At 47.4% G+C, this 22,531-nt stretch overlaps 1 protein-coding gene across 1 annotated transcript in view; it reads right to left on the bottom strand.

Annotated features, from left to right (window-relative positions):
- Window positions 1-586: 586 nt before the first annotated feature.
- MNS1 (meiosis specific nuclear structural 1) overlaps window positions 587-22,531 on the bottom strand; it is a 90,052-nt gene continuing 68,107 nt past the window's right edge. The window contains exons 8-10 of the mRNA XM_075342736.1: window positions 21,159-21,416; window positions 12,961-13,086; window positions 587-917 (exon numbers count right to left, since the gene is read on the bottom strand). Of these exons, the coding sequence (XP_075198851.1) occupies window positions 810-917; window positions 12,961-13,086; window positions 21,159-21,416 (492 nt within the window). The 3' untranslated portion in view covers window positions 587-809. The remainder of the gene's footprint in view (window positions 918-12,960; window positions 13,087-21,158; window positions 21,417-22,531) is intronic.

Raw genomic sequence — 22,531 nt, 5'->3', positions numbered from 1 at the left:
GGGGCCGCGGGGGATCAGGGCTCCGACAGGTATGTATGACACCGGGGGGATAGGGGGGGGACCCGGCAGGGCCTAGGGAGCAGGTTTCTGTCGCATGTGTTATGGCACATGCGACAGAAACCATAGGAACAGTGTAAATGCGGCCGGCGCGCTGCTGTGATCGGCGGTGCGCGCCGCCATCTTGGATTTTTGGGAGGGGGTTGGGGATACCGAGGGGACCGGAGGGAACCGGGAAAGAGATTTATCTCCCATCTGACATGTTTGTTCATGCCAGATGGGAGATAAATGATTTTTTACCGGCGCGGTCATTTACTGCAACCTGATCATCGGTATACGGTGTATACCGGTCATCAGGTGAGCGGGGACCGGAAAAACCGGCCCGAATCATGATCTCCAGGGTCTCAGCTACCCCCGGCAGCTGAGACCCCGGAAATTTTCTGACTCTGGGGGGCGCTAGACCCTTTTTTCCGACCGCCGTTAAAAAGCGGCGGATTGGAAGAAGTACCCTTAATTACCGCCGTTAAAAGGCGTATCGGCGGTCGTTAAGGGGTTAAATCCTAAAAGAACTTTCAGAAGAAACAGAATGTTTTCTATATAGAGTAACTAGACAAAAACATTTATTGATTGATCATGTTTAAAGATATCAGCATGTTACACTTTTATGAGATATCAGCTTTAAAATGAATTCTAATTCATATTATCAAAATAAATTCCAGTAATATACATATAAATCAAATTAAATATTTCTAGGTAGCTGAAGGCTGATGAACAGACTGTTAGCAAGAGGCCAAACTTGGAAGTATCCTTATTTAAGAATCCCAGCCTTCATCGGAGAACAGGTCAGCCCTACGCTTCTGAAAAGTCTTCTGAAACTCCTCGTCAAACATACTGAGGTCATCTTCATTTTTAAATATGCCCTGAAATTGACAGAAAATAGAAATATATTAAAACATAAGACTGATTTCAGACAATAAAATTATTAAATGGAATCTGTCTGTAGGATCAACCCTCCTAAGCCGTCTATATGGGCATGCAGGTTACAGAAAGTTGAATAAAATTATATCTACAATCTGATGTCTTCTTCCAGAAAAATTCTTGCTTTTCTTAATATGCAAATGAGCTATTAAGATCTTTGGGCCAGACAGCGAATCTGGCTCCAGAGCTTACTGAACCCCTTATGAAAATAAGACGTACTGGTAGGTCATAAGCCGGCTCCCTGACTTTGCAGGCGAACCCGCATCTTTCCCGGCAGATGATGACTGAATTATTCAACCACCACCTGCCTTTAACAGATGAGGGTGGATCAGTGTTCCACCCATGGCTATTAACCTGTTAAATATTGCTGTCAATATATGACAGCAACATTTAACACGCAAAGGCAGGGCAGTGCCCCATTCTATGCACCCCACATGACATGGACACTGTGAGCCAATGGGTTGCCATGTCAGCTGCAACTATTGCAAAGTAATGTTTAGCGTAAAAGGAACACTAAATAAAAACCCGCAAAACAGTTGAGGAATTGCGCTTGTTTTGCTATTTTGCCATTCATAAAATGGATGGAACTATTCAAAAGTACCTCCATGTCTGTCAATATTTCTACGAAAGTCATCGTTTCGCAGGCATTCATAGGAGATTGTGATTTTCACTATACATAGCAGTGCTGATTCACTGCTATGTATAGCACAAGCATGAGATGACCACAACTTCTAGTCCCCTAAGAAGACTATTAAATACAGTAAAAAAAATTAAAATATGAAACAAAACAAAACTGACCACAAATGTTCAAAATCACCCCCCTTTTTCCCCATTAAAAATAAAACAAAAAATAAAAACACATATTTGGTATTGCTGTGTTCGTAAAAGTCCAATCTAAAATTCTAAAATAAAGTACCCAATCTGTAAACTTAAAATAAAAAAATACCCAAAAACATAGATGTTTGGAATCTTGTTAATCATACTGACCTGGAGACCCATATTGCCAGGACAGTTTTACCGTTTAGTGAACAATGGTAAATAAAAAAAAAAAAAAATAGAATTCAAAAAGCTATTGTGAAATTGCACTTTTTTTTTGCAATTTCAATGCACTTGGAATTTTTTCCCCACTTTCTAGTGCATGAGATAATAAAATGGTGTAATTCAATAGTAAAACTTGCAAAAAACAAGCCCTCATATAGTTATATAGACGGAAAAATAAAGTTATAGCTCTTGAAAAAAGGGGAGAAGAAAATCTCCCGGGAAAAAAGAGGTTTTCTAGGATAAGAAACTGTTTCATCATACAGCGGGACTCGTAAAATCAGGAGCATTGTTTGATCTTTGATTAGAATTCAAACTTGACCGGAATAGGCTGTAGACGCCATGCTGCATTTGCACAGATGCAGAGAAAAACAAAAGTAGTACCTCCCCCTTTCCAGAGTGATCATAATTTGTCATCTACACCCCACAGGTGCTTCACAGAATTAAAATAAGATTCAGCAGTGAAAATTAAAAAAATGAATCTTATTTTATGATTTATTCTCACAAGGGTTAATATGAGAAAATGGACCTCATGTTTTGTTGTGCATTTTCATGAACACAGTGGTACTTAAAGTGGTGGTTCACCCAGATTTTTTATTTTCTAGATCGATATTATATTGAGAAACAATGTTTCTCTCAAATACTTTATGTTGGCAATAGTGCCTGTGAGCGTCACTATTGCAGACCGCTGTTCCCCGCTCCGTGACTTTGGGAATCCGGTGACGTCACGTCAAGTTCCTGACACCGCAGTGTCTGAGTGATGGGCTGTGGGCGGTGTTTCACCGCTCATCACAGCCCATCTGCTCCCACCTCCCTCACCGCAAAGCGCTGCAAGCAGGAGACACACTGGACTGTGACAAGCGATGAAATGCATTCCACAGCCCAGTGACTAAGGAAGACTGGGGCCGGCCGCAGTGTCTGTGAGTGATGGGCTGTGGGCGGAGTTTCACCACTTGTCACAGCCCATCTGCTCCCTCCTCCCTCACAGCAGAGCGCTGCAAGCAGGAGACACTCTAGGCTGTGATGAGCGGTGAAACACCGCCCACAGCCCAGTGAGTCAGGAAGACTGCGGCCGGCCGCGGTGATGTCACGTGATCCGGAACTTGACGTGACATCACCGGATCCCCGAGGTCACGGAGCACGGGGGTCACGGAGCAGGTAAGAGCGGTCTGCAATAGAGCCTCTCACAGGCACTATTTCCAACATAAGGTATTTGAGAGAAACCTTGGGTCTCAATATAATATCGATCTAAAAAATAAAAAATATGGGTGAACCACCCTTTTAAATGGTTGTAAACTACTGTTTGGGCAAATGTCAGGGCTCAGGAAAGTACAGGGCGTTATTTGATTTGTGGAGTGCAAATTTGGCTGGAAGACAATGTCGCATTTGTACAGCCCCCGAGTTGTCAAAACAAAAAGGACAGCACCCTCCACAAGTGATTCCATTTTGGGAGAGGTGTAGTGAGTATTTTCAATGCACAGGTGCCTCACAGAATTTTATAACATTAGGGCTGTACAAATCAAAATGACTTTTTTTACCACTAAAATGTTATATTAGCTGCAATTTAGTAAGTGAAAATAAACCACCATTGCAAAACACATGGTGAGCAGGGGAGTCCATCAAAATAAGATCACAAACAGAATTGCTGATGTTAAAACCTCTGGGGGCCTAATTTCAGTAATATATTGTGAAGAGCTGGATTTAAACACTCTAAAACATCTATCTAAGTCTAAATAAAAATGGGAGGGAGTTATAGGCCCCATTGAAGATGGTCAATGGATGGAGATTCTAGAGAGGGTGCCAGATTTGTCCCTAAGTGAATCAAACAGTTCCTCCCAAATATATTTACTACATCAAAAATATAGAATCCAAAATTTCGATACGATAAATCGGGCTTAGAGGTAATCCTTTGTGTAAAAGATGCAAAACGCAGTGTGGGGAACTCATCCACATGATGTGGTCATGCCCCAAGCTTGATCCTTTTTAAAAAGAAATAACTAAAATTATTAATAGAGTTTACTCGGTGGGGGTCGTTCGGTCTCCTTTGGTATGTGTTTTGGGGTATGTTGAAGACCTGGTGACAGATGAGTATGGCAAAACAGCGGTAACTAGGATGTTATATATGGCTACGAAGCTGATAGCATAATATTGATTGGATGACCAAACTCACTCTATTCCAGAGTACATGAGCAAAGTGAATTGGCTGATAAAGTAAGATTTTGTGTACTCACCGTAAAATCTCTCTGAGCCTTCATTGGGGAACACAGGACCATGGGTGTATGCTACTGTTGCCAGGAGGCTGACACTAGGCAAACTAAAGAAAAATAGTTAGCTCCTCCTCCGCAGTGTACACCCTGTGACTGACCAGGAACTAAGCCAGTTTAGTGTAAAAGTGGTAGGAGAAGCTGTAGCTGTAGATTATGCAAGGAATGAGAAAAATTCTAATCCAAACAGGGTGGGTGCTGTGTCCCCCAATGAAGGCTCAGAGAAAAAGATTTTACGGTGAGTACACAAAAATCTTACTTTCTCTCTCCCCTTATTGGGGGACACAGGACCATGGGACATCCCAAAGCAGTCCCTGGGTGGAAACAAAACCATTAACAACTGGTAAGGTCAGACAAACCAACTGACCATTAACTATAAAAGGTAATAACTGAAAACGGGGTCCCTCTGAGTCAGAAGTCAGCCACCGCCGCCTGCAAAACTTGTCTCCGCAGGACAGCATCTGCAGATGCCCGTGTATGTACTCTGCAAAGCTGCTACCTGGTCCAGCGTCCACATGTTCACCAGGTTTTGCAAAGTTGAGCCGCCGAGGCTTGATGGCGAACAGCCCAAGAAGCTCCCACCGCTCGGGTGGAATGAGCCTTCACCCCTCCCGGGAGGGTGGCGCATTTGACCCTGTACCCCTCTCGGATAGCTGATCTAATTAACGGCAAATCGTGGATTTCGAGGCTGAAGCACCATTCTTGTGCCTTTCTGGCAGTACAAAGAGAGCGTCTGATTTGTGAAACAGCGCGGTCCGAGAGATATAGATCTTCAGAGCTCTGACAAGATCCAGATTATGCAGGAACTTCTCAAATGAATGAACCGGAAGAGGGCAGAATGAAGGCCGGACGATTTCTTCATTTAGATGAAAGGGAGAAACTACCTTTGGGTGGAAGGACGGTAAGGGCCGGAGAACAACCTTGCCCTGGTGAAAAACCAGGTAGGGAAACAAGCAGGAGAGAGCCGCCAATTCCAAAATTCACCTCACTAACATGATAGCCACTAAAAACATGAATTTCCAGGAAAGTAAAGAGAGCACGATTTTTCGCAGTGGTTCAAAGGGCGATTGCTGGAGGACTCCTAACACCAGATTAAGTCCCATGGATCCAGGGGCTGACGATAGGGGGAACCAGATGGGCTACCCCCTGAAGAAAGGTAGAAATCTGCTATCAAGTCGCTAGTTGCCTCTGGAAAAAAAACAAAAATGCGAAGACCTGTCCCTTGAAGGTACTGAGGGCTAGCCTTGAATAAATCCCCACATGGAAAAAGGTGAGGATATTTGACAAGGAAAAGGTAAGTGGCGACTTTCCATGTTGTTCGCACCAGGAAAGAAATGATCTCCGGGTTCTATGATAAAATGTGAGACATGGAGGGCTTTCTAGCTTTTAACATAGTGGAAATGAGCTGGGCGGGAAAGGTGGGGGGGCGGTGTTGGCTAGAATCCAGGATTCAAGAGCCAAGCTGTGAAACGCAGCCGTGCGAAGTTATGGTGGCAAATCGGCCCCTGAGACAGAAGATCTGGGCGGTCGGGAAGCCACCAGGCAGTGTCTCCTAGTATCTGGACGAGTTCCAAGTATCAGGTTCTCCTGGGCCAATCTGGAGCTACTAGTATCACGAAACTCCCTCCGCCTTAACCTTCTTGATCACCCTCGGAATGAGGGGAAGCGGAGGGAATATGTAAGGGAGACGAAACTGCGACCACGGCAGTACCAGGACGTCGGAGCCTATTGCGTGTGGGTTGCGGGATCGGGCTATGAAGGGGAAGACCTTGGCGTTTTGGCGAGATGCCATGAAGTCCACGTCCGGAGGAACCTACTTGTGACAGATATGCAGGTACATCTCGTTGTGGGGGGATCACTCTCCCGCTGCCAGACCTTGTCGACTTAGGAAGTCCGCTGCACATTCCTCTACTCCTGCTGGGATGTGAACCGCGGAGATGACAGAGGCATGATTCTCTGCCCAACGAAGTATCTTGGTAACTTCCTTCATAGCTGCTAAGCTGCGGGTCCCTCCTTGATGATTTATGTATGCCACTGCAGTGGTGTTGTCGGATTGAATCCGAACAGGTAGACCCAAGAAAAGCGGGAGGAACCCTTGAAGGGACAGAAACATGGCACTTAACTCTAGAATGTTGATCGGGAGGGAGCGTTCCGGGAAAGACCAGCGACCCTGAACTGTGTGATGATGGAACACGGCTCCCCAACCTATCAGGCTGGTGTCTGTCGTGACTACTTGCCAGTGAATTGGGAGGAAGGATCTCCCTTGGGAGAGCGAAGGGTGATGGGTCCATCAGAGTAGGGAGTAAATCACCCGCTGGGAAAGAAGCACCGGGCGATCCAGGAATGCCAGGTTCCTGTCCCACACCGAAACGAGAGCCAGCTGAAGAGAACGAAGGTGAAACTGAGCGAACGGGACGGCTTTGATCGCCGCCACCATCTTCCCCAAAATTCTCATCCGAACCGCAGAGGAAGGCGGCGCTTGCACCGGAGGACCTGAATGCCCTGTTTCAGGGAAGTCCGTTTCTCTACAGGTAGAAACACCCGGTCTGGAGAAGTGTCTAAGACCATGCCCAAATAGAAAAGACGTTGCGATGGAACTAGAGACGACTTTTGGCGGTTGATGAGCCAGCCCAACCGAGAGAGTGTGCCTAAGTAGATTTCCACACTCTCTGAGCAGGCAAGAAAAAAGACTGCACCTTTATAAAGGAGGTCGTCCAGATACGGGATGACAATATCTTCGCCATGACCTTAGTAAAGACTTGAAGAGCCGTGGCTAGGCCAAAGGGAAGAGCTGTAAATTGAAAGTGCTCCTCCCCAATTGCGAACTGAAGAAACATCTGGTGAGCTTTACAGATAGGAATGTGTAAGTAGGCGTCTTGTATATCGATTGAGGCCAGGAATTCTCCCGGTTCCATGGTCGCAACCACAGATCTTAGTGATTCCATGCGAAAGGGGCGAGTCCGCACTGCCCTGTTTAGCCTCCTGAGGTCTAAAATAGGACGGGACGGGCTGGGACGTCCTTTTTGGGAACCACGGAAAGGTTTGAGTAAAACCCTGTGTAACGTTGTTCGGTGGGAACTGGTACGATGACGCCTGCGTCGCCAAGTACCGCGATAGCCTGAGACAAGTCACGATTTTGAACCGCTGATTTGGGAATGCATGATTGCAGGAAACATCTCACATGGAGAAAGTTGAATTCGATTTTGTAACCGGTGGATTCCCGTTCTCACACCCAGGTGTCGTCTATGTAGGAAAGCAAGACGTCCTGGAAGAGGAGCAGTCGACCTCCTACGGTGGTTGGGGGATGCCTGGCGTCATGCTGAGGAGGAATGGTGAGAACTGGAACCACCGGATCTGGGCTGCCTAGGGCGGAAGCGCCAGGTCGTGTTTGTCTTAGAGGGTCCAGCCTTTTGCTCGCTGCGCATGGAAGATCGCTCAGACTTTGTGGGTGGCTGAGAGTTAAAGTTCTGAAAGGACTGAAAACGCCAGGGAAATCTCTTGCGTGGCGCGCACTTTGGGCGCTGTTGTGGTAGAGAAGTGCTCTTACCCCCTGTTGCATCAGCAATGATTCTGTCGAGTGTTTCGCCGAATAGGCGAAACTCCTGAAAGGGTAACCCCGTTAGGGATTTCTTAAATGCACTTATCTGCACTCTAGGCTTTAAGACAGAGAATTCGATGGATTGCCACCGAATTGCTGGCCACCATGGCGGCATAATTTGCCTAGTCTAGCGAAGCATATATGAGGTATTTGGCAGCCACGGATATTTGGTTTGTCAGCTCAACCAACTTAGAAGGCAAATCTTTTGCACGGAGGCCTCTCCGTAAACTCTTACTCCAGACGCCAAGAGCCTTGGCAACCCACACTGCGGCAAATGAGAAACAGAGGGAGAAACCCGCCGTGTCAAATATAGACCGAGCCAGAGCCTCAAAGGTGCGGTCGGTGGGTTCTTTGAGAGAGGCACTGTCTGGAATGGAAAGTACTGTGTGCTTGGCCAGTCGAGACACAGGAGGGTCGACAGCAGGGGACTCTGCCCAATCCTTCACTAGTTACGGAGAGAATGGATAGAGAAGGGCGAGATATCGCTTGCCATAAAATAGTTTTTCTGGGTGAGCTCTGCTTGACCAGAATCGTGGTAAAGTCGGGATTATTAGAAAAATATCTCGGGGCTCGCTTAGGTTTTTTGAAGGAAACCGCCGCAGACGGATCTTCTTCTACCGATAGAGTCTGGTAAACATCCGAGACTAAACTGTCGACCATCTCCCGGATATTGGACGCCTGCTTCGCGTCCAGTTCAAAGTCGGAGTCAGACTCTGGAGACATATCATCGTAGGCCGACTGATGCAGAATCGGACTCGGAGTCATCATGGGATGTAAATAGGCTGCATGTGTAGACCCGTTTAGAGAATTTCTTCTGGATCCTAGTAGGGACCCTATCCTGAGCCTGGGGAGCAGGGTCGTTCTGGTCCTCCGAGGTATCATGGGGAGCAGGGTCGTCCGGGATTCCCGAGGGAGGTTGGAGAGCCGGTAGGTGCTGTAAAACCGAAACCAGGGATTGGGAGACTTTGGTTAGGTCAGCTACTGATTGTGAGAGGGAGGCAGCCCACTCGGGGTTGGGGGGGGGGGTCACGAGAGTCCTCATCTGCAGCAGCGGGGGTGTCTTGGGATGCCACCGCGACTGGGCCATCGTTGTCCTGACACAGGGGGGATGACTGGCCGGAGGAGAAATTCAGATTGCAGGACGTGCAAGCTGAGTAACGCACTATAAGGGGAGCCGGTGTCTTCCGCGCTTTTGAATTAGACAGAATACAAAGCGTTGCAGTAATCTGCTAGCTTCCCTTAACTTCTGTGGAAGTTATAGGGTCTCATAGTGTGGAGAAGGGCTACCCTTCTGTATTATTCCAGTAAATAGCTGGAGCCCGCAGCACCGAGCCTCCTGAGCAAGGAGAGCTTACCCCGTCCAGAGCCTGGAGCAGAAAGCTGCTGGCTGTGTCCCCCGGGCAGAATAAACGATTCCCCTAAGATGGCGCTGCTGTCGTGGGCGTATCCGCAGCCTGAAGTTTCAGAGCGGGAAAACAGCCCACGCAACTATCCTCCTGCAGAGCTGTGAGGAGCGATAGAGCCCCCATCTTTGTGGGGGCAGGATATCTGCCTGTATGCAGGCGTCGTATTCCCAGTGTTGGAGAGGAAGCGGCCCCCACCTTGCGGGGGCGGGAATTCCTACAGAGCGACAGCACGAGGACGACAGAGTAAGGAGGTGTGGCCAGCGGCCAAGCCAAGCCGAAGCCAGGGTCTAAATTAGTGCCTGGCCTGAAATTGCTCCGGGGACAGCGCGACGCTGCAGCGCAGCCGACACTGGAGCAGGGAGACCTTCTACCCCGCCGCTCCAATGATGAACAGGACCTGCCTGGAGAGGATGATGCTCCCTACCTGCGCCCAGGAGGTCTGTTGGAAGCCACGCCAGCCGGGTAAGAATCTGGAGGGACGCAGACTTCGGCTCAGCTGCATCACGCAGCAAGTTGGCATGATGCCGCTTGATCTGGGTCCTGGAACTGCCGAACGTTGCAACTCTCGGCGCCGCTTGCCTAGAAGCACGACGAGGGGGAGCCTGGGCGGACGTAAATATGAGGGGGGGGGGGAAGTATGAAAAAAGACATTGCATCACCTCACGTAGGTGCTCTGGAGAAAACAGACAATAATATAGGATAACTCCGGCACACTACTTATTTCCCATAAGAACTAAAGAAACACAGTAAATTGATTTAAAAAATCTTTTATTTTGCTGGTGCAAATGTGAAAAAGTGCTGTACAAGGGTCCGCCAAGTAACGTTTCGGCCAATCGGCCTTCCTCAGGTCGGACAAACTGGAGAGCAACAGGATATGAAGGAGTAGAAGATATAAGTAGATGTCCTTGACCGTATGCTGAACAACAGGGTAAGTGGTGGTATATAGGAGTACCTACATGTAGTTGTGTTGCGGGTAGTGGGTGACTCTGTCGTCAGGAGAACACATCAAGTACAATGCTCCTATAGTAGCCACGGTGTGGTGACTAGTAATCATATACAGGGAATCACCAGAGTTAGTAAATATGACACGAAACCTCATGGGTCACCTGTGTTGAGGTGTACTTCCAGCACGATTTAGTGTTCAGGAATCATTATGCTTCCATGCTATGTGTATGCTTCCAGCACACTTTAGTGCTCAGGGATCATTGTGTTCCAGAACAGTTGTAGCTCAAATGATTACTCACGACCAGGGGCTAGGGACCATGGTATGGTCAAGGAGTATGTGGAGTAAAGCGGGACCTTATCCAGGTAGTGGTCGATGGCTCCAATGGTTTGGCATAGGAGGAGAGTCCGTGGAATATGGTAGTGGGAGTCCAGGCAACTACCGGCGAGTGTCAGAGGTGCTGGAGGGCTGAACCGCGCGTCCTGTGTCTCTTTGGTTCTTATGGGAAATAAGTAGTGTGCCGGAGTTATCCTATAGTAAATATGGGGGGCTCTGGGCACCTAGGTGACACAAAGCGTAAATCGTTCGGCCACTTAGGAAGAGGGGAGACCTGGCGGCAAAGCCACCCTGTGACCCTGTTCCCGCATAGTGGAAGAGCAGGAGTGTGGGACACCCTGTCGCCCATCTGTGAGAATAGAACAGAAGAGAGGTTAGTGGGCTAAAAAACATGCCCGAGAAAAAAAACCGAAAAAAAAGTCAAAAGGGCCTGAGAACAGGCCCATGTCCACCTCCTAGGACACTAAGCAAAAACTTGGCTTAGTTCCTGTTCAGTCACAGGGTGTACACTGCGGAGAAGCTAACTTTTATTCTTTAGTTTGCATAGTGTCATCCTCCAGGCAACAGCAGCATACACCCATGGTCCTGTGTCCCCCCATAAGGCTAGAGAGAAATATGGAAAAAGCGGTATACCTGAAAAAAGACTGTATTTCAAAGATTGACAAAGTCTTGGTATCTTGGATGGATGGCTCAGGCTTTGCCTCAAGAGAACTGCAGAGACTTCAATTGGGGTTCTTGTAAGAATTGACGTGTTGGATTTAAGTGATTTTCGTATTATTAATGTCTAACTATGAACCTTTTTATACGGAGCTGTGATAAACATATTGAATATTATTGCATTTATTTTTTTATGATGGGGGGGTTTGAGTGGGGGGTGGGCTTGGGCACTGCGCTCCCCGGGGATGTTCTAAAATGTATTTGTTTAAAATGTTTCAATAAAAATATTTAATTTAAAAAAAAAAAAAAATGAAAAGAAACCACCACAAGTTGTTACACAATTTATTTGAAATGATATGATTGATGCAACTTATGTCACCTGAAACTATTGTTTGGCCATACAGCAGGGGTAAAGATGGAGCTACATTAGACTTTTAGAGCGCAAATTTTACTGGATTACTTTCCAAGCAGCATTTGTAAAGCCCATAAGGTTCCACAACAGAAGAAAATCCCGAAAAATGACCCCATCTCAGAAATTACTCTCCTCTGGGAATTAATGTGTGGGTACAGTGATTATTTTGGTCCCACAAGAGCTTTACAAAAGAAAAAGTATGTACTGTACGTTGCAGAGTTAAAATTACAAATATGCCCAGCTTGTGCTTCTGGAGACACACACACACCTGTTAAAATAAGTGGGTACTCTCTGCTACTCCATTGCTATACATGTGGATACTAACGGCTGTTTAGGCACACTGTGGGGCTCAGGAGCAAGTGTGGGGGAGGGTGGTGGGGTTATTTGAATTTAGGAGCATAGATTTCACTGTTTTTTATTTGGCAGGTTGGTTGGTTTGCCCATGTCTTTTCCAAGGCCTTGGAACTACCTGGGATGTGGAAACACCCTATTGTGTTCCGTTGACAGACGAAGGGACCAAAGTGACACTTTTAAGGCTAGGTTCACATTTCTCCTGCCTTTTTTCTTCAACAATGTCTAAAAAGACGGTCACTGCCAGAACAGAAGGCAGATGGAGTCCTAAATGCCTCATCAGACAAAACCCCAATGGAAATAGTCTCTGTAATAAGGCAAACACACCCTCTGCATATTCACCTGGCAGGGGGGCATGATTTACTTATTTCACAGAACTGTAAAAAGGCATCAGTGATAAAAAAAAAGGCCCCTTAATGACCACCATAAAAAGGCGTATCAGCGGTCATTAAAGGGTTAAAGAGCCTTGCACCTTGGTGGACTGGTAAGGCTCAGTCTGTTGGATCCCTAGGTATCAGATATTGATTGTAGATGCGTTCAGAGTCGAGAAAACATGTTTATTAACATTTGTGTGCTGTGTTTTTATTTATTTTTACGATGCATGCAGATTGGGAACAAGGCCCAGCTACTGACCTAACAGAGGGTGAAGCTGGTGTAGTTTGTGGAGGTTTTGTACAAAAATTCAAGTGTAATTACATTGATATATGTGTCCTATTGCCTCAGGATTGTAAATCAGCTAACCATGTTTCCTGCTATTGCTGAGAACCAATTCCAATTTTGTAAGAAATTTTAAAAATGAAAGCTATTGTGAAGCTCAAAATGAGACCCGAATGGGAATATCAGACTTTGACAATACAGCTAGTAAATGATTAGATGCCTAAAGATGCTCCATAACATACAGTGGTGTAGAAAAAGTTGATCAGTGCATCCGCACAAAGATCGGGTCATTATAATATTTATTGAACAAGACAAATACTCACTTTTGGGAGATATCCCAGTAACTGTGAGGCATGTTCCTTGAGAAGTTTCTGTCTCTCCTCCTCAATGATAGCCCTGCGAAATGCTTCTCTCTTCTCCTCCTCATGCCTCTCCTGGAGTTCACGTTCCTGAAAATGATAGAGGTTAGTATATGCTGATTTTGTGATGCATTAGTGTGTCTCCACCCTTCTTTCCCTTCCAAGTCCACACTAATATTAGCAAATTATTTACTATTTTTTTTATTATACATAAAAAGATTAAGAGGAACGTCAAGTAGGGCAGCACAAGCTTTAAATCAATGACATAATCCTATAGAACTTCATTGTGGCTATAAAGACAAAACATGGCAGGCTGGAGGATGTATAACAGGACGATAAGTCACAGGTCAAGCTTACATTGTGACCTTAGGGGATAACGCTCTACACAGTGTACAGAATTATTAGGCAAGTTGTATTTTAGAGGATTTTTTTTTATTAATTGATCAAAAACTAATGTTCTCAATCAACCCAAAAGACTCAAATATCAAAGCTTAATATTTTTGAAAGTAGGAGTGAGGGTTTTTTTTTTACATTTGCCTATCTTAGGAGGATAACTGTTTGTGCAGGTAACTATTACTGTGCCGAATTATTAGGCAACTTAATAAAAACCAAATATATTCCCATCTCACTTGTTTATGTTCACCAGGTAAACCAATATAACTGCACAAAATTTAGAAATAAACATTTCTGACATGCAAAAACAAAACCCCAAAAAATTAGTGTCCAATATAGCCAGCTTTCTTTATAATGACACTCAACAGTCTACCATCCATAAATTCTGTCAGTTGCTTGATCTGTTTATGCTCAACATTGCGTGCAGCAGCCACCACAGCCTCCCAGACACTGTTCAGAGAGGTGTACTGTTTTCCCTCCCTGTAGATCTCACATTTTATGGAGGGACCACAGGTTCTCTATGGGGTTCAGATCAGGTGAACAAGGGGGCCATGTCATTATTTTTTTTCATCTTTTAGACCTTTACTGGCCAGCCATTCTGTGGAGTAGTTGGATGCATGTGATGGAGCAATGTCCTGCATGAAAATCATGTTTTTCTTGAACGATAGCGACTTCTTCCTGTACCACTGCTTGAAGAAGTTGTCTTCCAGAAACTGGCAGTAGGTCTGGGAGTTGAGCTTCACTCCATCCTCAACCCGAAAATGTCCCACAAGTTCATCTTTGATGATACCAGTCCATACCAGTTTCCCACCTCCACCTTGCTGGCGTCTGAGTCGGAGTGGAGCTCTCTGCCCTTTACTGATCCAGCCTCTGGCCCATCCATCTGGCCCATCAAGAGTCACTCTCATTTCATCAGTCTATAAAACCTTTGAAAAATCAGTCTTAAGATATTTCTTGGCCCAGTCTTGACGTTTTATCTTGTTTCTTGTTCAAAGGTGGTCATTTTTCAGCCTTCCTTACCCTAGCCATGTCCCTTAGTATGGCACACCTTATATAGGGTGTTGATGTCATTACACCACACCCCTCTTCTTTACAGAGATGCACATCACCTGATTTACTTAATTGGTAGTTGACTCTCAAGCCTAAACAGCTTGGAGTATGACATGTATAAAAAGTATCATGTGATCAAAATACTCATTTGCCTAATAATTCTGCACGCAGTGTAATCACTCAGCTGCTGGGACCCCATCATGTGCACCTCCAGCATTTAAGATGGGGCTCTGTAGAATCACTGCATAGGAAATTCTTTATGAGAATAACCCAATAAGTGATGGGAATGTTCTGTGAACTAAGAAGATCTAATTTCTCTGAATTCCATAAGAGAATGAAAAACTGTAATTAATTTTTGTTTCTGAAGGATTCTGAAATCACTTCTAACACCACTGCATAAATAGTCATATTTCCTTAGCGGCAACTTGGAAGGGAAAACGGATTTTTGTGTACTCACCGTAAAATCGTTTTCTCTTAGCCATCATTGGGGGACACAGGACCATGGGTGTTATGCTGCCTATCCATAGGAGGACACTAAGTAGATGCAAAAAGCATAGCTCCTCCTCTGCAGTATACACCCCCTGGCCGGGCCAGGCAAGCTCAGTTTTAGTACACAAGCAGTAGGAGAAAAAGCCAGTAAAAACCTCAACAGAGGAACATGAGGAAAAAAAAAAAAAAGAGTCATAACCAAATAAGGTACTGAGAGAACCAAGGCCCAACAGGGCAACAGGGTGGGTGCCGTGTCCCCCAATGATGGCTAAGAGAAAACGATATTACGGTGAGTACACAAAAATCCGTTTTTCTCTGACGCCTCATTGGGGGACACAGGACCATGGGACGTCCTAAAGCAGTCCATGGGTGGGAAAAATAAAAACAAGACAACGCAACCCAAGGACTAGGAACCAGTCCCAGACAGCCTGGAGCACCTACTGAGAGAAGGTGCTCTACTGCAGTTTGCAGAATTGTCCTACCCAGATTTGCCTCAGCTGAAACCTGGGCATGGACTCTGTAATGCTTTGAAAACGTATGTAGGCTAGACCAGGTCGCAGCCTTACACACCTGTTCCACTGAAGCCTGATACTGAATGGCCCACGAAGCGCCAACTGCTCGCGTGGAATGAGCCCGTAGCCCACTAGGAATGGGCTTGAGTTGCAAGCGGTAGACTTCCTGGATCGCAGAGCGAATCCAGCGAGCCAGAGTCGCCTTTGAAGTTGCCTGTCCCTTCTTAGGCCCCCCAGGAATGACGAACAAAGAGTCAGTTTTCCTAAAAGGGGCTGTCCTGGATATGTAATATCTGAGAGGTCTAACGAATGCAGAGACCTTTCCACCCTATGAACTGGGTGTGGACAAAAGGAAGGCAGAGCAATGTCCTCGTTCAAATGAAACGGGGTAGGAACCTTTGGAAGAAAATCCGGAAGGGGGCGCAGAACCACCTTGTCCTTTTGAAATCAGAAAAAGCTCGCGGCAAGAGAGTGCTGCTAGCTCCGAAACCCGTCTGATTGACGTAATTGCCACCAGGAACGTTACCTTCCAGGACAGAAAAGCAAGGGAGGATTCCTTGAGAGGTTCAAAGTGAGACCTCTGGAGACCGTCCAGAACGAGATTGAGGTCCCATGGTTCCAGCGGCCATTTGTACGGGGGAACTAGATGGCAAAAGCCCTGGAGGAAGATCTTGACCTGCGTTTTTTGAGCCAGGCGGCATTGGTAGAAGATTGAGAGCGCCGAGACCTGCCCTTTAAGGGAACTGAGAGCCAACCTGGAGAAAATCGAGAATTATGGGGATGGCCAGAGGCAGAGGCTGGACGTTAGTTTCCCTGCACCATGAAAGGAAGATTTTCCACGTACGGTGGTAAATGCGGGATGAAGCAGGCTTTCGGGCGCTGATCATGGTGGAGATAACCGCGGGGGAGAATCCTGCTCTTGTTAATACCCAGGTCTCAATGGCCATGCCGTCAGCTTCAGGGGCTCTGGATTTCTGATGGGAAATGGGCCCTTGTGTCAGCAAGTCTGGAAGGCGCCACGGTACGTCTACGAGCATTTGAACTAATTCGGTGTACCAGGCGCGCCTGGGCCAGTCCGGTGCTATCAGTATCACCGGGACTCCCTCTGCTTTGATTTTCCTGATTACCCGCGGCAGCAGAGGTAGGGGTGGAAATATGTAAGGCAGGCGGAAGTGGAGCCAGGAGCAGACTAGAGCATCCGCGCCGATGGACTGCGGATCGCGTGACCTGGCTATGAACGCGGGTACCTTTGCGTTCAACCTTGAGGCCATTAGATCCACGTCTGGTGTACCCCAGCGAGTGCAGATGTGTAGGAACACTTCTGGGTGGAGAGAGCACTCTCCGGCGGCCAGGCCTTGGCGACTTAGAAGTCTGCTGCCCAGTTCTCTACTCCCGGTATGTGTACTGCTGATATCACGGACCCTGTCGATTCGGCCCAGCTGAGGATCCTGTGGGCCTCGAGATAAGCTGCCTTGCTGCAGGTATACCCCTTGGCGATTGATGTAGGTTACAGCTGTCGCATTGTCCGACTGGACTCGAATCTGATGACCCGCTAGCAGAGGGCAGGATGCCCTGAGCGCGAGAAAGATCGCGCGGAGTTCCAGGATGTTTATGGGTAGGAAAGACTCCTGGGGCGTCCAATGTCTTTGAGCAGTGTGGTGCCGGTACACTGCTCCCCAGCCTAGGAGGCTGGCGTCCGTGGTCAGGACCAGCCAGTTCACTGGGAGAAAAGATCTCCCCTTCGATAGGGATAAGGACCGAAGCCACCAGCGGAGTGCGTACCTGACTGAAGGCGTCAGGTGTAGATGTCTGTCCAGGGAGAAGGGGCTCTTGTCCCAGGCCGCTAGAAGGGCTAGCTGCAGTGGGTGGAGGTGCAGTTGAGCAAATGGTACTGCTTCCATAGCTGCCACCATCCTGCCGAGCACTTTCATGCTGAATCGAATGGAGCGAGACGGAGGACGTAGAAGGCAGCGTACCGCTCGTTGAAGAGTGATCACCTTGTCCTGAGGGAGAAGGATCAAGCCCTGACGGGTGTCCAGGGACATGCCCAGGAGGTGATGGATCGTGATGGGATCGCAGATGATTTGTCCAGATTCACTAGCCACCCTAAGCAGGATAGGGTGTCCACAGTGATCTGTATGCTGGTTGAGCAGTCGCGGAAGGAGGGGGCCTTGACGAGGAGGTCGTCCAAGTAAGGGAGAACGACTACTCCCATGGCGTGAAGGACGCTCATGGCGGCCGCCATGACTTTGGTGAAGACCCTTGGTGCGGTGGCAAGGCCGAAGGGTAGAGCTACGAATTGAAAGTCGGAGTCCCGAATTGCGAAGCGGAGGAACTTTTGGTGATCTGGGGCGATGGGTATGTGCAGGTACGCGTCCTTGATGTCTATGGAGGCGAGGAATTCCCCTTCGACCATGGATGCAATAATGGACCTTAGGGACTCCATTTTGAATCTCCGTACGTGCACATGTTTGTTTACGTGTTTGAGGTCCAGGATGGGTCGAACTGACCCATCCTTTTTGGGGACCAAAGAGGTTGGAATAAAAACCCCCGAACTTCTCGTCGTCTGGGACAGGTATTATCACTCCTGCTGTTTGGAGCGAGTGGATTGCTGAGAAAAAAAGCTTTGCGTCGTTTTCAAGTCTTTGGGGGGGTTTCAGAGAAAGAACTGACTCGGGGGTCGGGTCCGAAATTCTATGTGGTAACCGGAAGACACAAGGTCTCGCACCCATTTGTCGTCTGAGGCGGCAGCCCAGATGTGATGAAAGAGTCGCAGTCGACCTCCAATGAGTGTGTCTTCCGGGGCGCCGAAGGAGTCATGAGGGGGGAAAACGTTGTGGCCGATTCTCCCTAGTCCTGGACTGTTTCGGTCTAGGCTGCCATGACGAAGTGGGTTTCGGGGAGAGCTGAGAAGGTCGGTCCCTGTGTAGTCCGCGGCTGGTGGCGCGGACAGCACGGGATGTCGACCAACCAAATGAGTTCCGAAAGGAGCGGAACGAGGACTGTGGACGTCTGGTGAAGGACGTCCTGGACTTCAGTTGGGGGAGGGAGGTACTCTTTCCTCACGTGGCGTCAGAAATGAGCTGGTCCAGACGTTCGCCAAACAATCGGTCTGGAAAAAAAGGGAAGGCCCGTGAGAGACTTCTTGGAGGCAGAGTCCGCTCGCCATTGTCGGAGCCAGAGAGCTCTACGGATGGCTATGGTATTTGAGGCGGCAAACGCTGCGCAGGTAGCAGCGTCCATAGAGGCCTGCATGAGGTACTCCGCCGCAGCGGCAATTTGAGCTGTTACCTCTATGAAGGTATGAGTGAACTGGGATTCCTCAAGCGAAGTGTTAAGGGATTCTGACCAGACCGAGATCGCCTTTGCGACCCACACAGCGGCAAAGGAGGGCGAGAGGGAGGAACCCGCAGCCTCAAAAGCAGAGCGGGAGAGGTGCTCCACCTGTCTGTCTGTCGGGTCCTTGATGGAGGAACCATCGGGTAAAGACAGGAGCGTCTTTGTGGTAAGGAGGGAGACCGGGGGGGGTCGACCGAGGGCGGATCGGCCCAGCCCTTAGTGGCAGGTGAGGCAAAAGGGTACCGGGACTCCATGAGTTTTCGGTTACCGAAGCGCCTGTCAGGCTTCTCCCTTTGCTTTGTGAGGATATCCTGAAACTCTGGGTGATCAGCTAAAACCTTTTGGGGTTTCCTTGCCCTCTTAAAGGAGACCGCATGGTCAGTGGTAGTGGATGGGGGATCCTCAACATGCAGAGTTTGGTTGATGGCTGCTATAAGGGAGTCTATTGCAGTTTGATCATCTGGGGGTGATGAAACCAAGGAATCCTCCTGGTATAAACAGCATTCTCCCTCCTCCAGCTCTTCAGAAGCCGTGGAGCATGTGGGAGAGCCTGCCCTGTGTGCTCCCGAGGGAGAGCCCGCTGGAGACACCCGGCCGTGTGCTCTTTTCCTGATCCCTGCAACCGGTGAAGCATGTGCCCGAATTACCTCAGAAGGATCCTCCATAGGGGTATCCTCAGGCTGCGTTCCGTCCAGGGACCCAGAAGGGTGTGGAGGACGACATTGCATAGCCAGCACCAGGTTCTGTGACAGTTTTTCCATGGATTGGGACAGAAACTGTGCCCATTCCGGTGGGCTGGGAGCCCTAGGCTCTGGGCTGACGATTGCAGCGGTGGTGGCAGGGGGGTCTTGGGGGGCTATAGGGGCAGAGGACTCACAGAGAGAAGAGGTGTAGCTCAGCGTGGCAGGCAGTGCAGGCTGAATAATAGACTATGTGGGCCTTAGCACTCTTAGTGCCCTTAGAAGTCTGCATGTTCCTAATAGGAGTATGCCAGGAGGGGGAGCAATGCTCAGCAGAGCTACAAGTGAAGCAAGGACCTCATCAGAATCAGCCGATGGCCCTGTCCTCAGGAAGGATTAAGCTCTATGGAGATCTTCGCACGCTTTCCTGGGGGGGCGGGGCTTAGCGCTAAAAGAGCGCGAAGATGAAGTCAGTGTGCCCCCCCTGCTGTGGGTAGTAAAAAACGGCGGGAAGGGAGCTTCTGATAGTTTTCCTCCCTCTCCCTCCAGTCAGCACACAGCTTGTCACTGGTGGTTATCAGCCGGCTTTTCTGCTAGAGCAAATAAACAGAGCAAATAAACAGCGTGAGTCCCTGAGCCCTGGGCCCTCCCCCTGCCACGGGAAATTATCTGCAGGACTTTCTGCAAACAGGAGTGACTTCCCCCCTCCTCCAGCCAGCAAGCTAGAGAAAAGTTAACACTGTGTGTGCAGGATCCTTGGGGCTCTCCTCCTTGCACTCAGCAAGGGACTTTCTCATAATAAATACTGTAAATGTCCTGGGAGCCTTCCCTGCAGCGTCTTTTCTCCCTTTGTCTGGGAAACCAGTCAGGGGGATCTCACCTTAAAACACTGCTTCAGTCCAGGCAGTGAAAATAGCAGAGTCAGCTTGCTGTGTACGGTCACACCGGTGCCATATTCAACTCAGAGCCTGAGGGGCAGAGGAATTGGGCTATAGGGGCACAGGCGTCCACCCTCGGCTTTGGAAAATCGGTGTCTGTGGAACCTGTCGTCCAGCCCAGGATCCAGCGTCGCAGGAGGGGGTACGTGGAGGCGACACTCCACGTCCCCGCCCGTTGATGGTAGTGGGAGATCGGTCCCAAAAGGAAACAGTCGCCCTCAAAAAATAACAAACCTTGAAAGGAAGTGCCTCCTACAGACACTAAGCTAAAACGGAGCTTGCCTGGCCCGGCCAGGGGGTGTATACTGCAGAGGAGGAGCTATGCTTTTGCATCTACTTAGTGTCCTCCTATGGATAGGCAGCATAACACCCATGGTCCTGTGTCCCCCAATGAGGTGTCAGAGAAATACAGCTTGTAATGTTTACAAATCTCTGCTCACTCTATGCTTAGAAGTCCAGAGCAAGTCCTACTCCAGTACTAGTCCAGCTTCAGTCCTACTATTGTTTTTTTTGACAACTATCTGGCTATGTATACTTATTCAAAGAAGAACAGCCTATCATGTGTAACGCCATCCAATGGATTAATTACCCGGAGCAAGCAGGCATGTAAATCAATACAAATATGACGGAACCTTTTCCCACAGAACAAAATACAGTATGTATATATATATTCAGTGTCACCTGCTGTATATTATGTGGTTTGCCTGGAAAATGGTAAAGAGAAATGGTATACACCATATGGAATAAATGTAATTTCTCACTTTATCAGCAATGAACTGTTTGCGTCGATCCTCCAGGAGTTTCTCCACTGCTCGCTTGTGCTCAAGCTGCTTCATCCGCCTCTTCTGAGCATTCATCTGCTCAATCCTATCATCCTCGGCAAACTTTGCAAGCATGGCCTGCCTGAAAACGTCTTCTTCCTCTTTTGCGACTTGATGAACTATTTGCTTAAATGCCATTTGTTCTTCAAAAGTACGTTGCAATTCAAGCCGCTGACGAATTTTCTTCTCCATCCCTGCCTAAAAGAATCCAAGTAAATAATGTTACTGGTAAGGTACATACAGCCAGGAACCAAAGCTCAGCACTGTGCATGCTATATAGTATCTATATTAGAGATAACAAAACCCTTATGTCGTTACAAAATTTATTCTGCACTACTTGTAAAGATTAGACAACATAGGACTTATTACCAGAGTGCATTATTTTTAATCCAACTTCTCTTTTTGGCTCATTTTAGGGAGATGTACTGTAAAGATGGCAGCAGCCATTTAAGTAATGCATTAAAAGGGAATCTGTCACCAGATTTTTGCTACCATATTTGAGCAGCATAATATAGAGACAGACACCCTGATTCCAGCGATGTGTCACTTACTGAGCTGTTTGCTGTAATTTTGATAAAATCAATGCTTTCTCTGCTGCAGATCTAGCAGTTATACAGAGGTCATGAATATGCTGGACTACCTGGCAGCACACCAAATAGTCCTCTAATCATAATCTACTGCTGATTAAACTATGATTTTATCAAAACTACACTAAGCAGCCCAGTAAGTGAGACAACACTGGAATCAGGATCTCTGCCCCTAAGTCCTGCTGCTCTCAGATTAGGTGGTAAAAATCTGGTGACAGAGTCCATTTAACTTTATTGCACTGGTCATTACAATTGCAGTAATACGATATATTGCATACTTACTTATTTTTTATTTAACACTTTGGCAAAAAAAACCCAAACATTTTATAGGAAAATAATATACAGTGGGTACGGAAAGTATTCAGACTACTTTCAATTTGTCACTCTTTGTTTCATTGCAGCCATTTGGTAAATTCAAGAAAAGTTCATTTTTTTCTCATTAATGTACCGTCTGCACCCCAACTGGTCAGAAAAAAACCCCAGAAATGTAGTAATGTTTGCAAATTTATTAAACAAGAAAAACTGAAATATCACATGGTCATAAGTATTCAGACTTTTTGCTCAGACACTCATATTGAAGTCACATGCTGTCCATTTCCTTGTGATCCTCCTTGAGATGGTTCTACTCCTTCATTGGAGTCAGCTGTGTTTAATTAAACTGATAGGACTTGATTTGGAAAGGCACACACCTGTCTATATAAGACCTCACAGCTCACAGTGCATGTC

This window comes from Anomaloglossus baeobatrachus, chromosome 4 (assembly GCF_048569485.1).
Source record: "Anomaloglossus baeobatrachus isolate aAnoBae1 chromosome 4, aAnoBae1.hap1, whole genome shotgun sequence".
In the NCBI taxonomy this organism is placed as follows: Eukaryota; Metazoa; Chordata; class Amphibia; order Anura; family Aromobatidae; genus Anomaloglossus; species Anomaloglossus baeobatrachus.
This window is presented reverse-complemented; position numbering and strand designations above follow the sequence as displayed.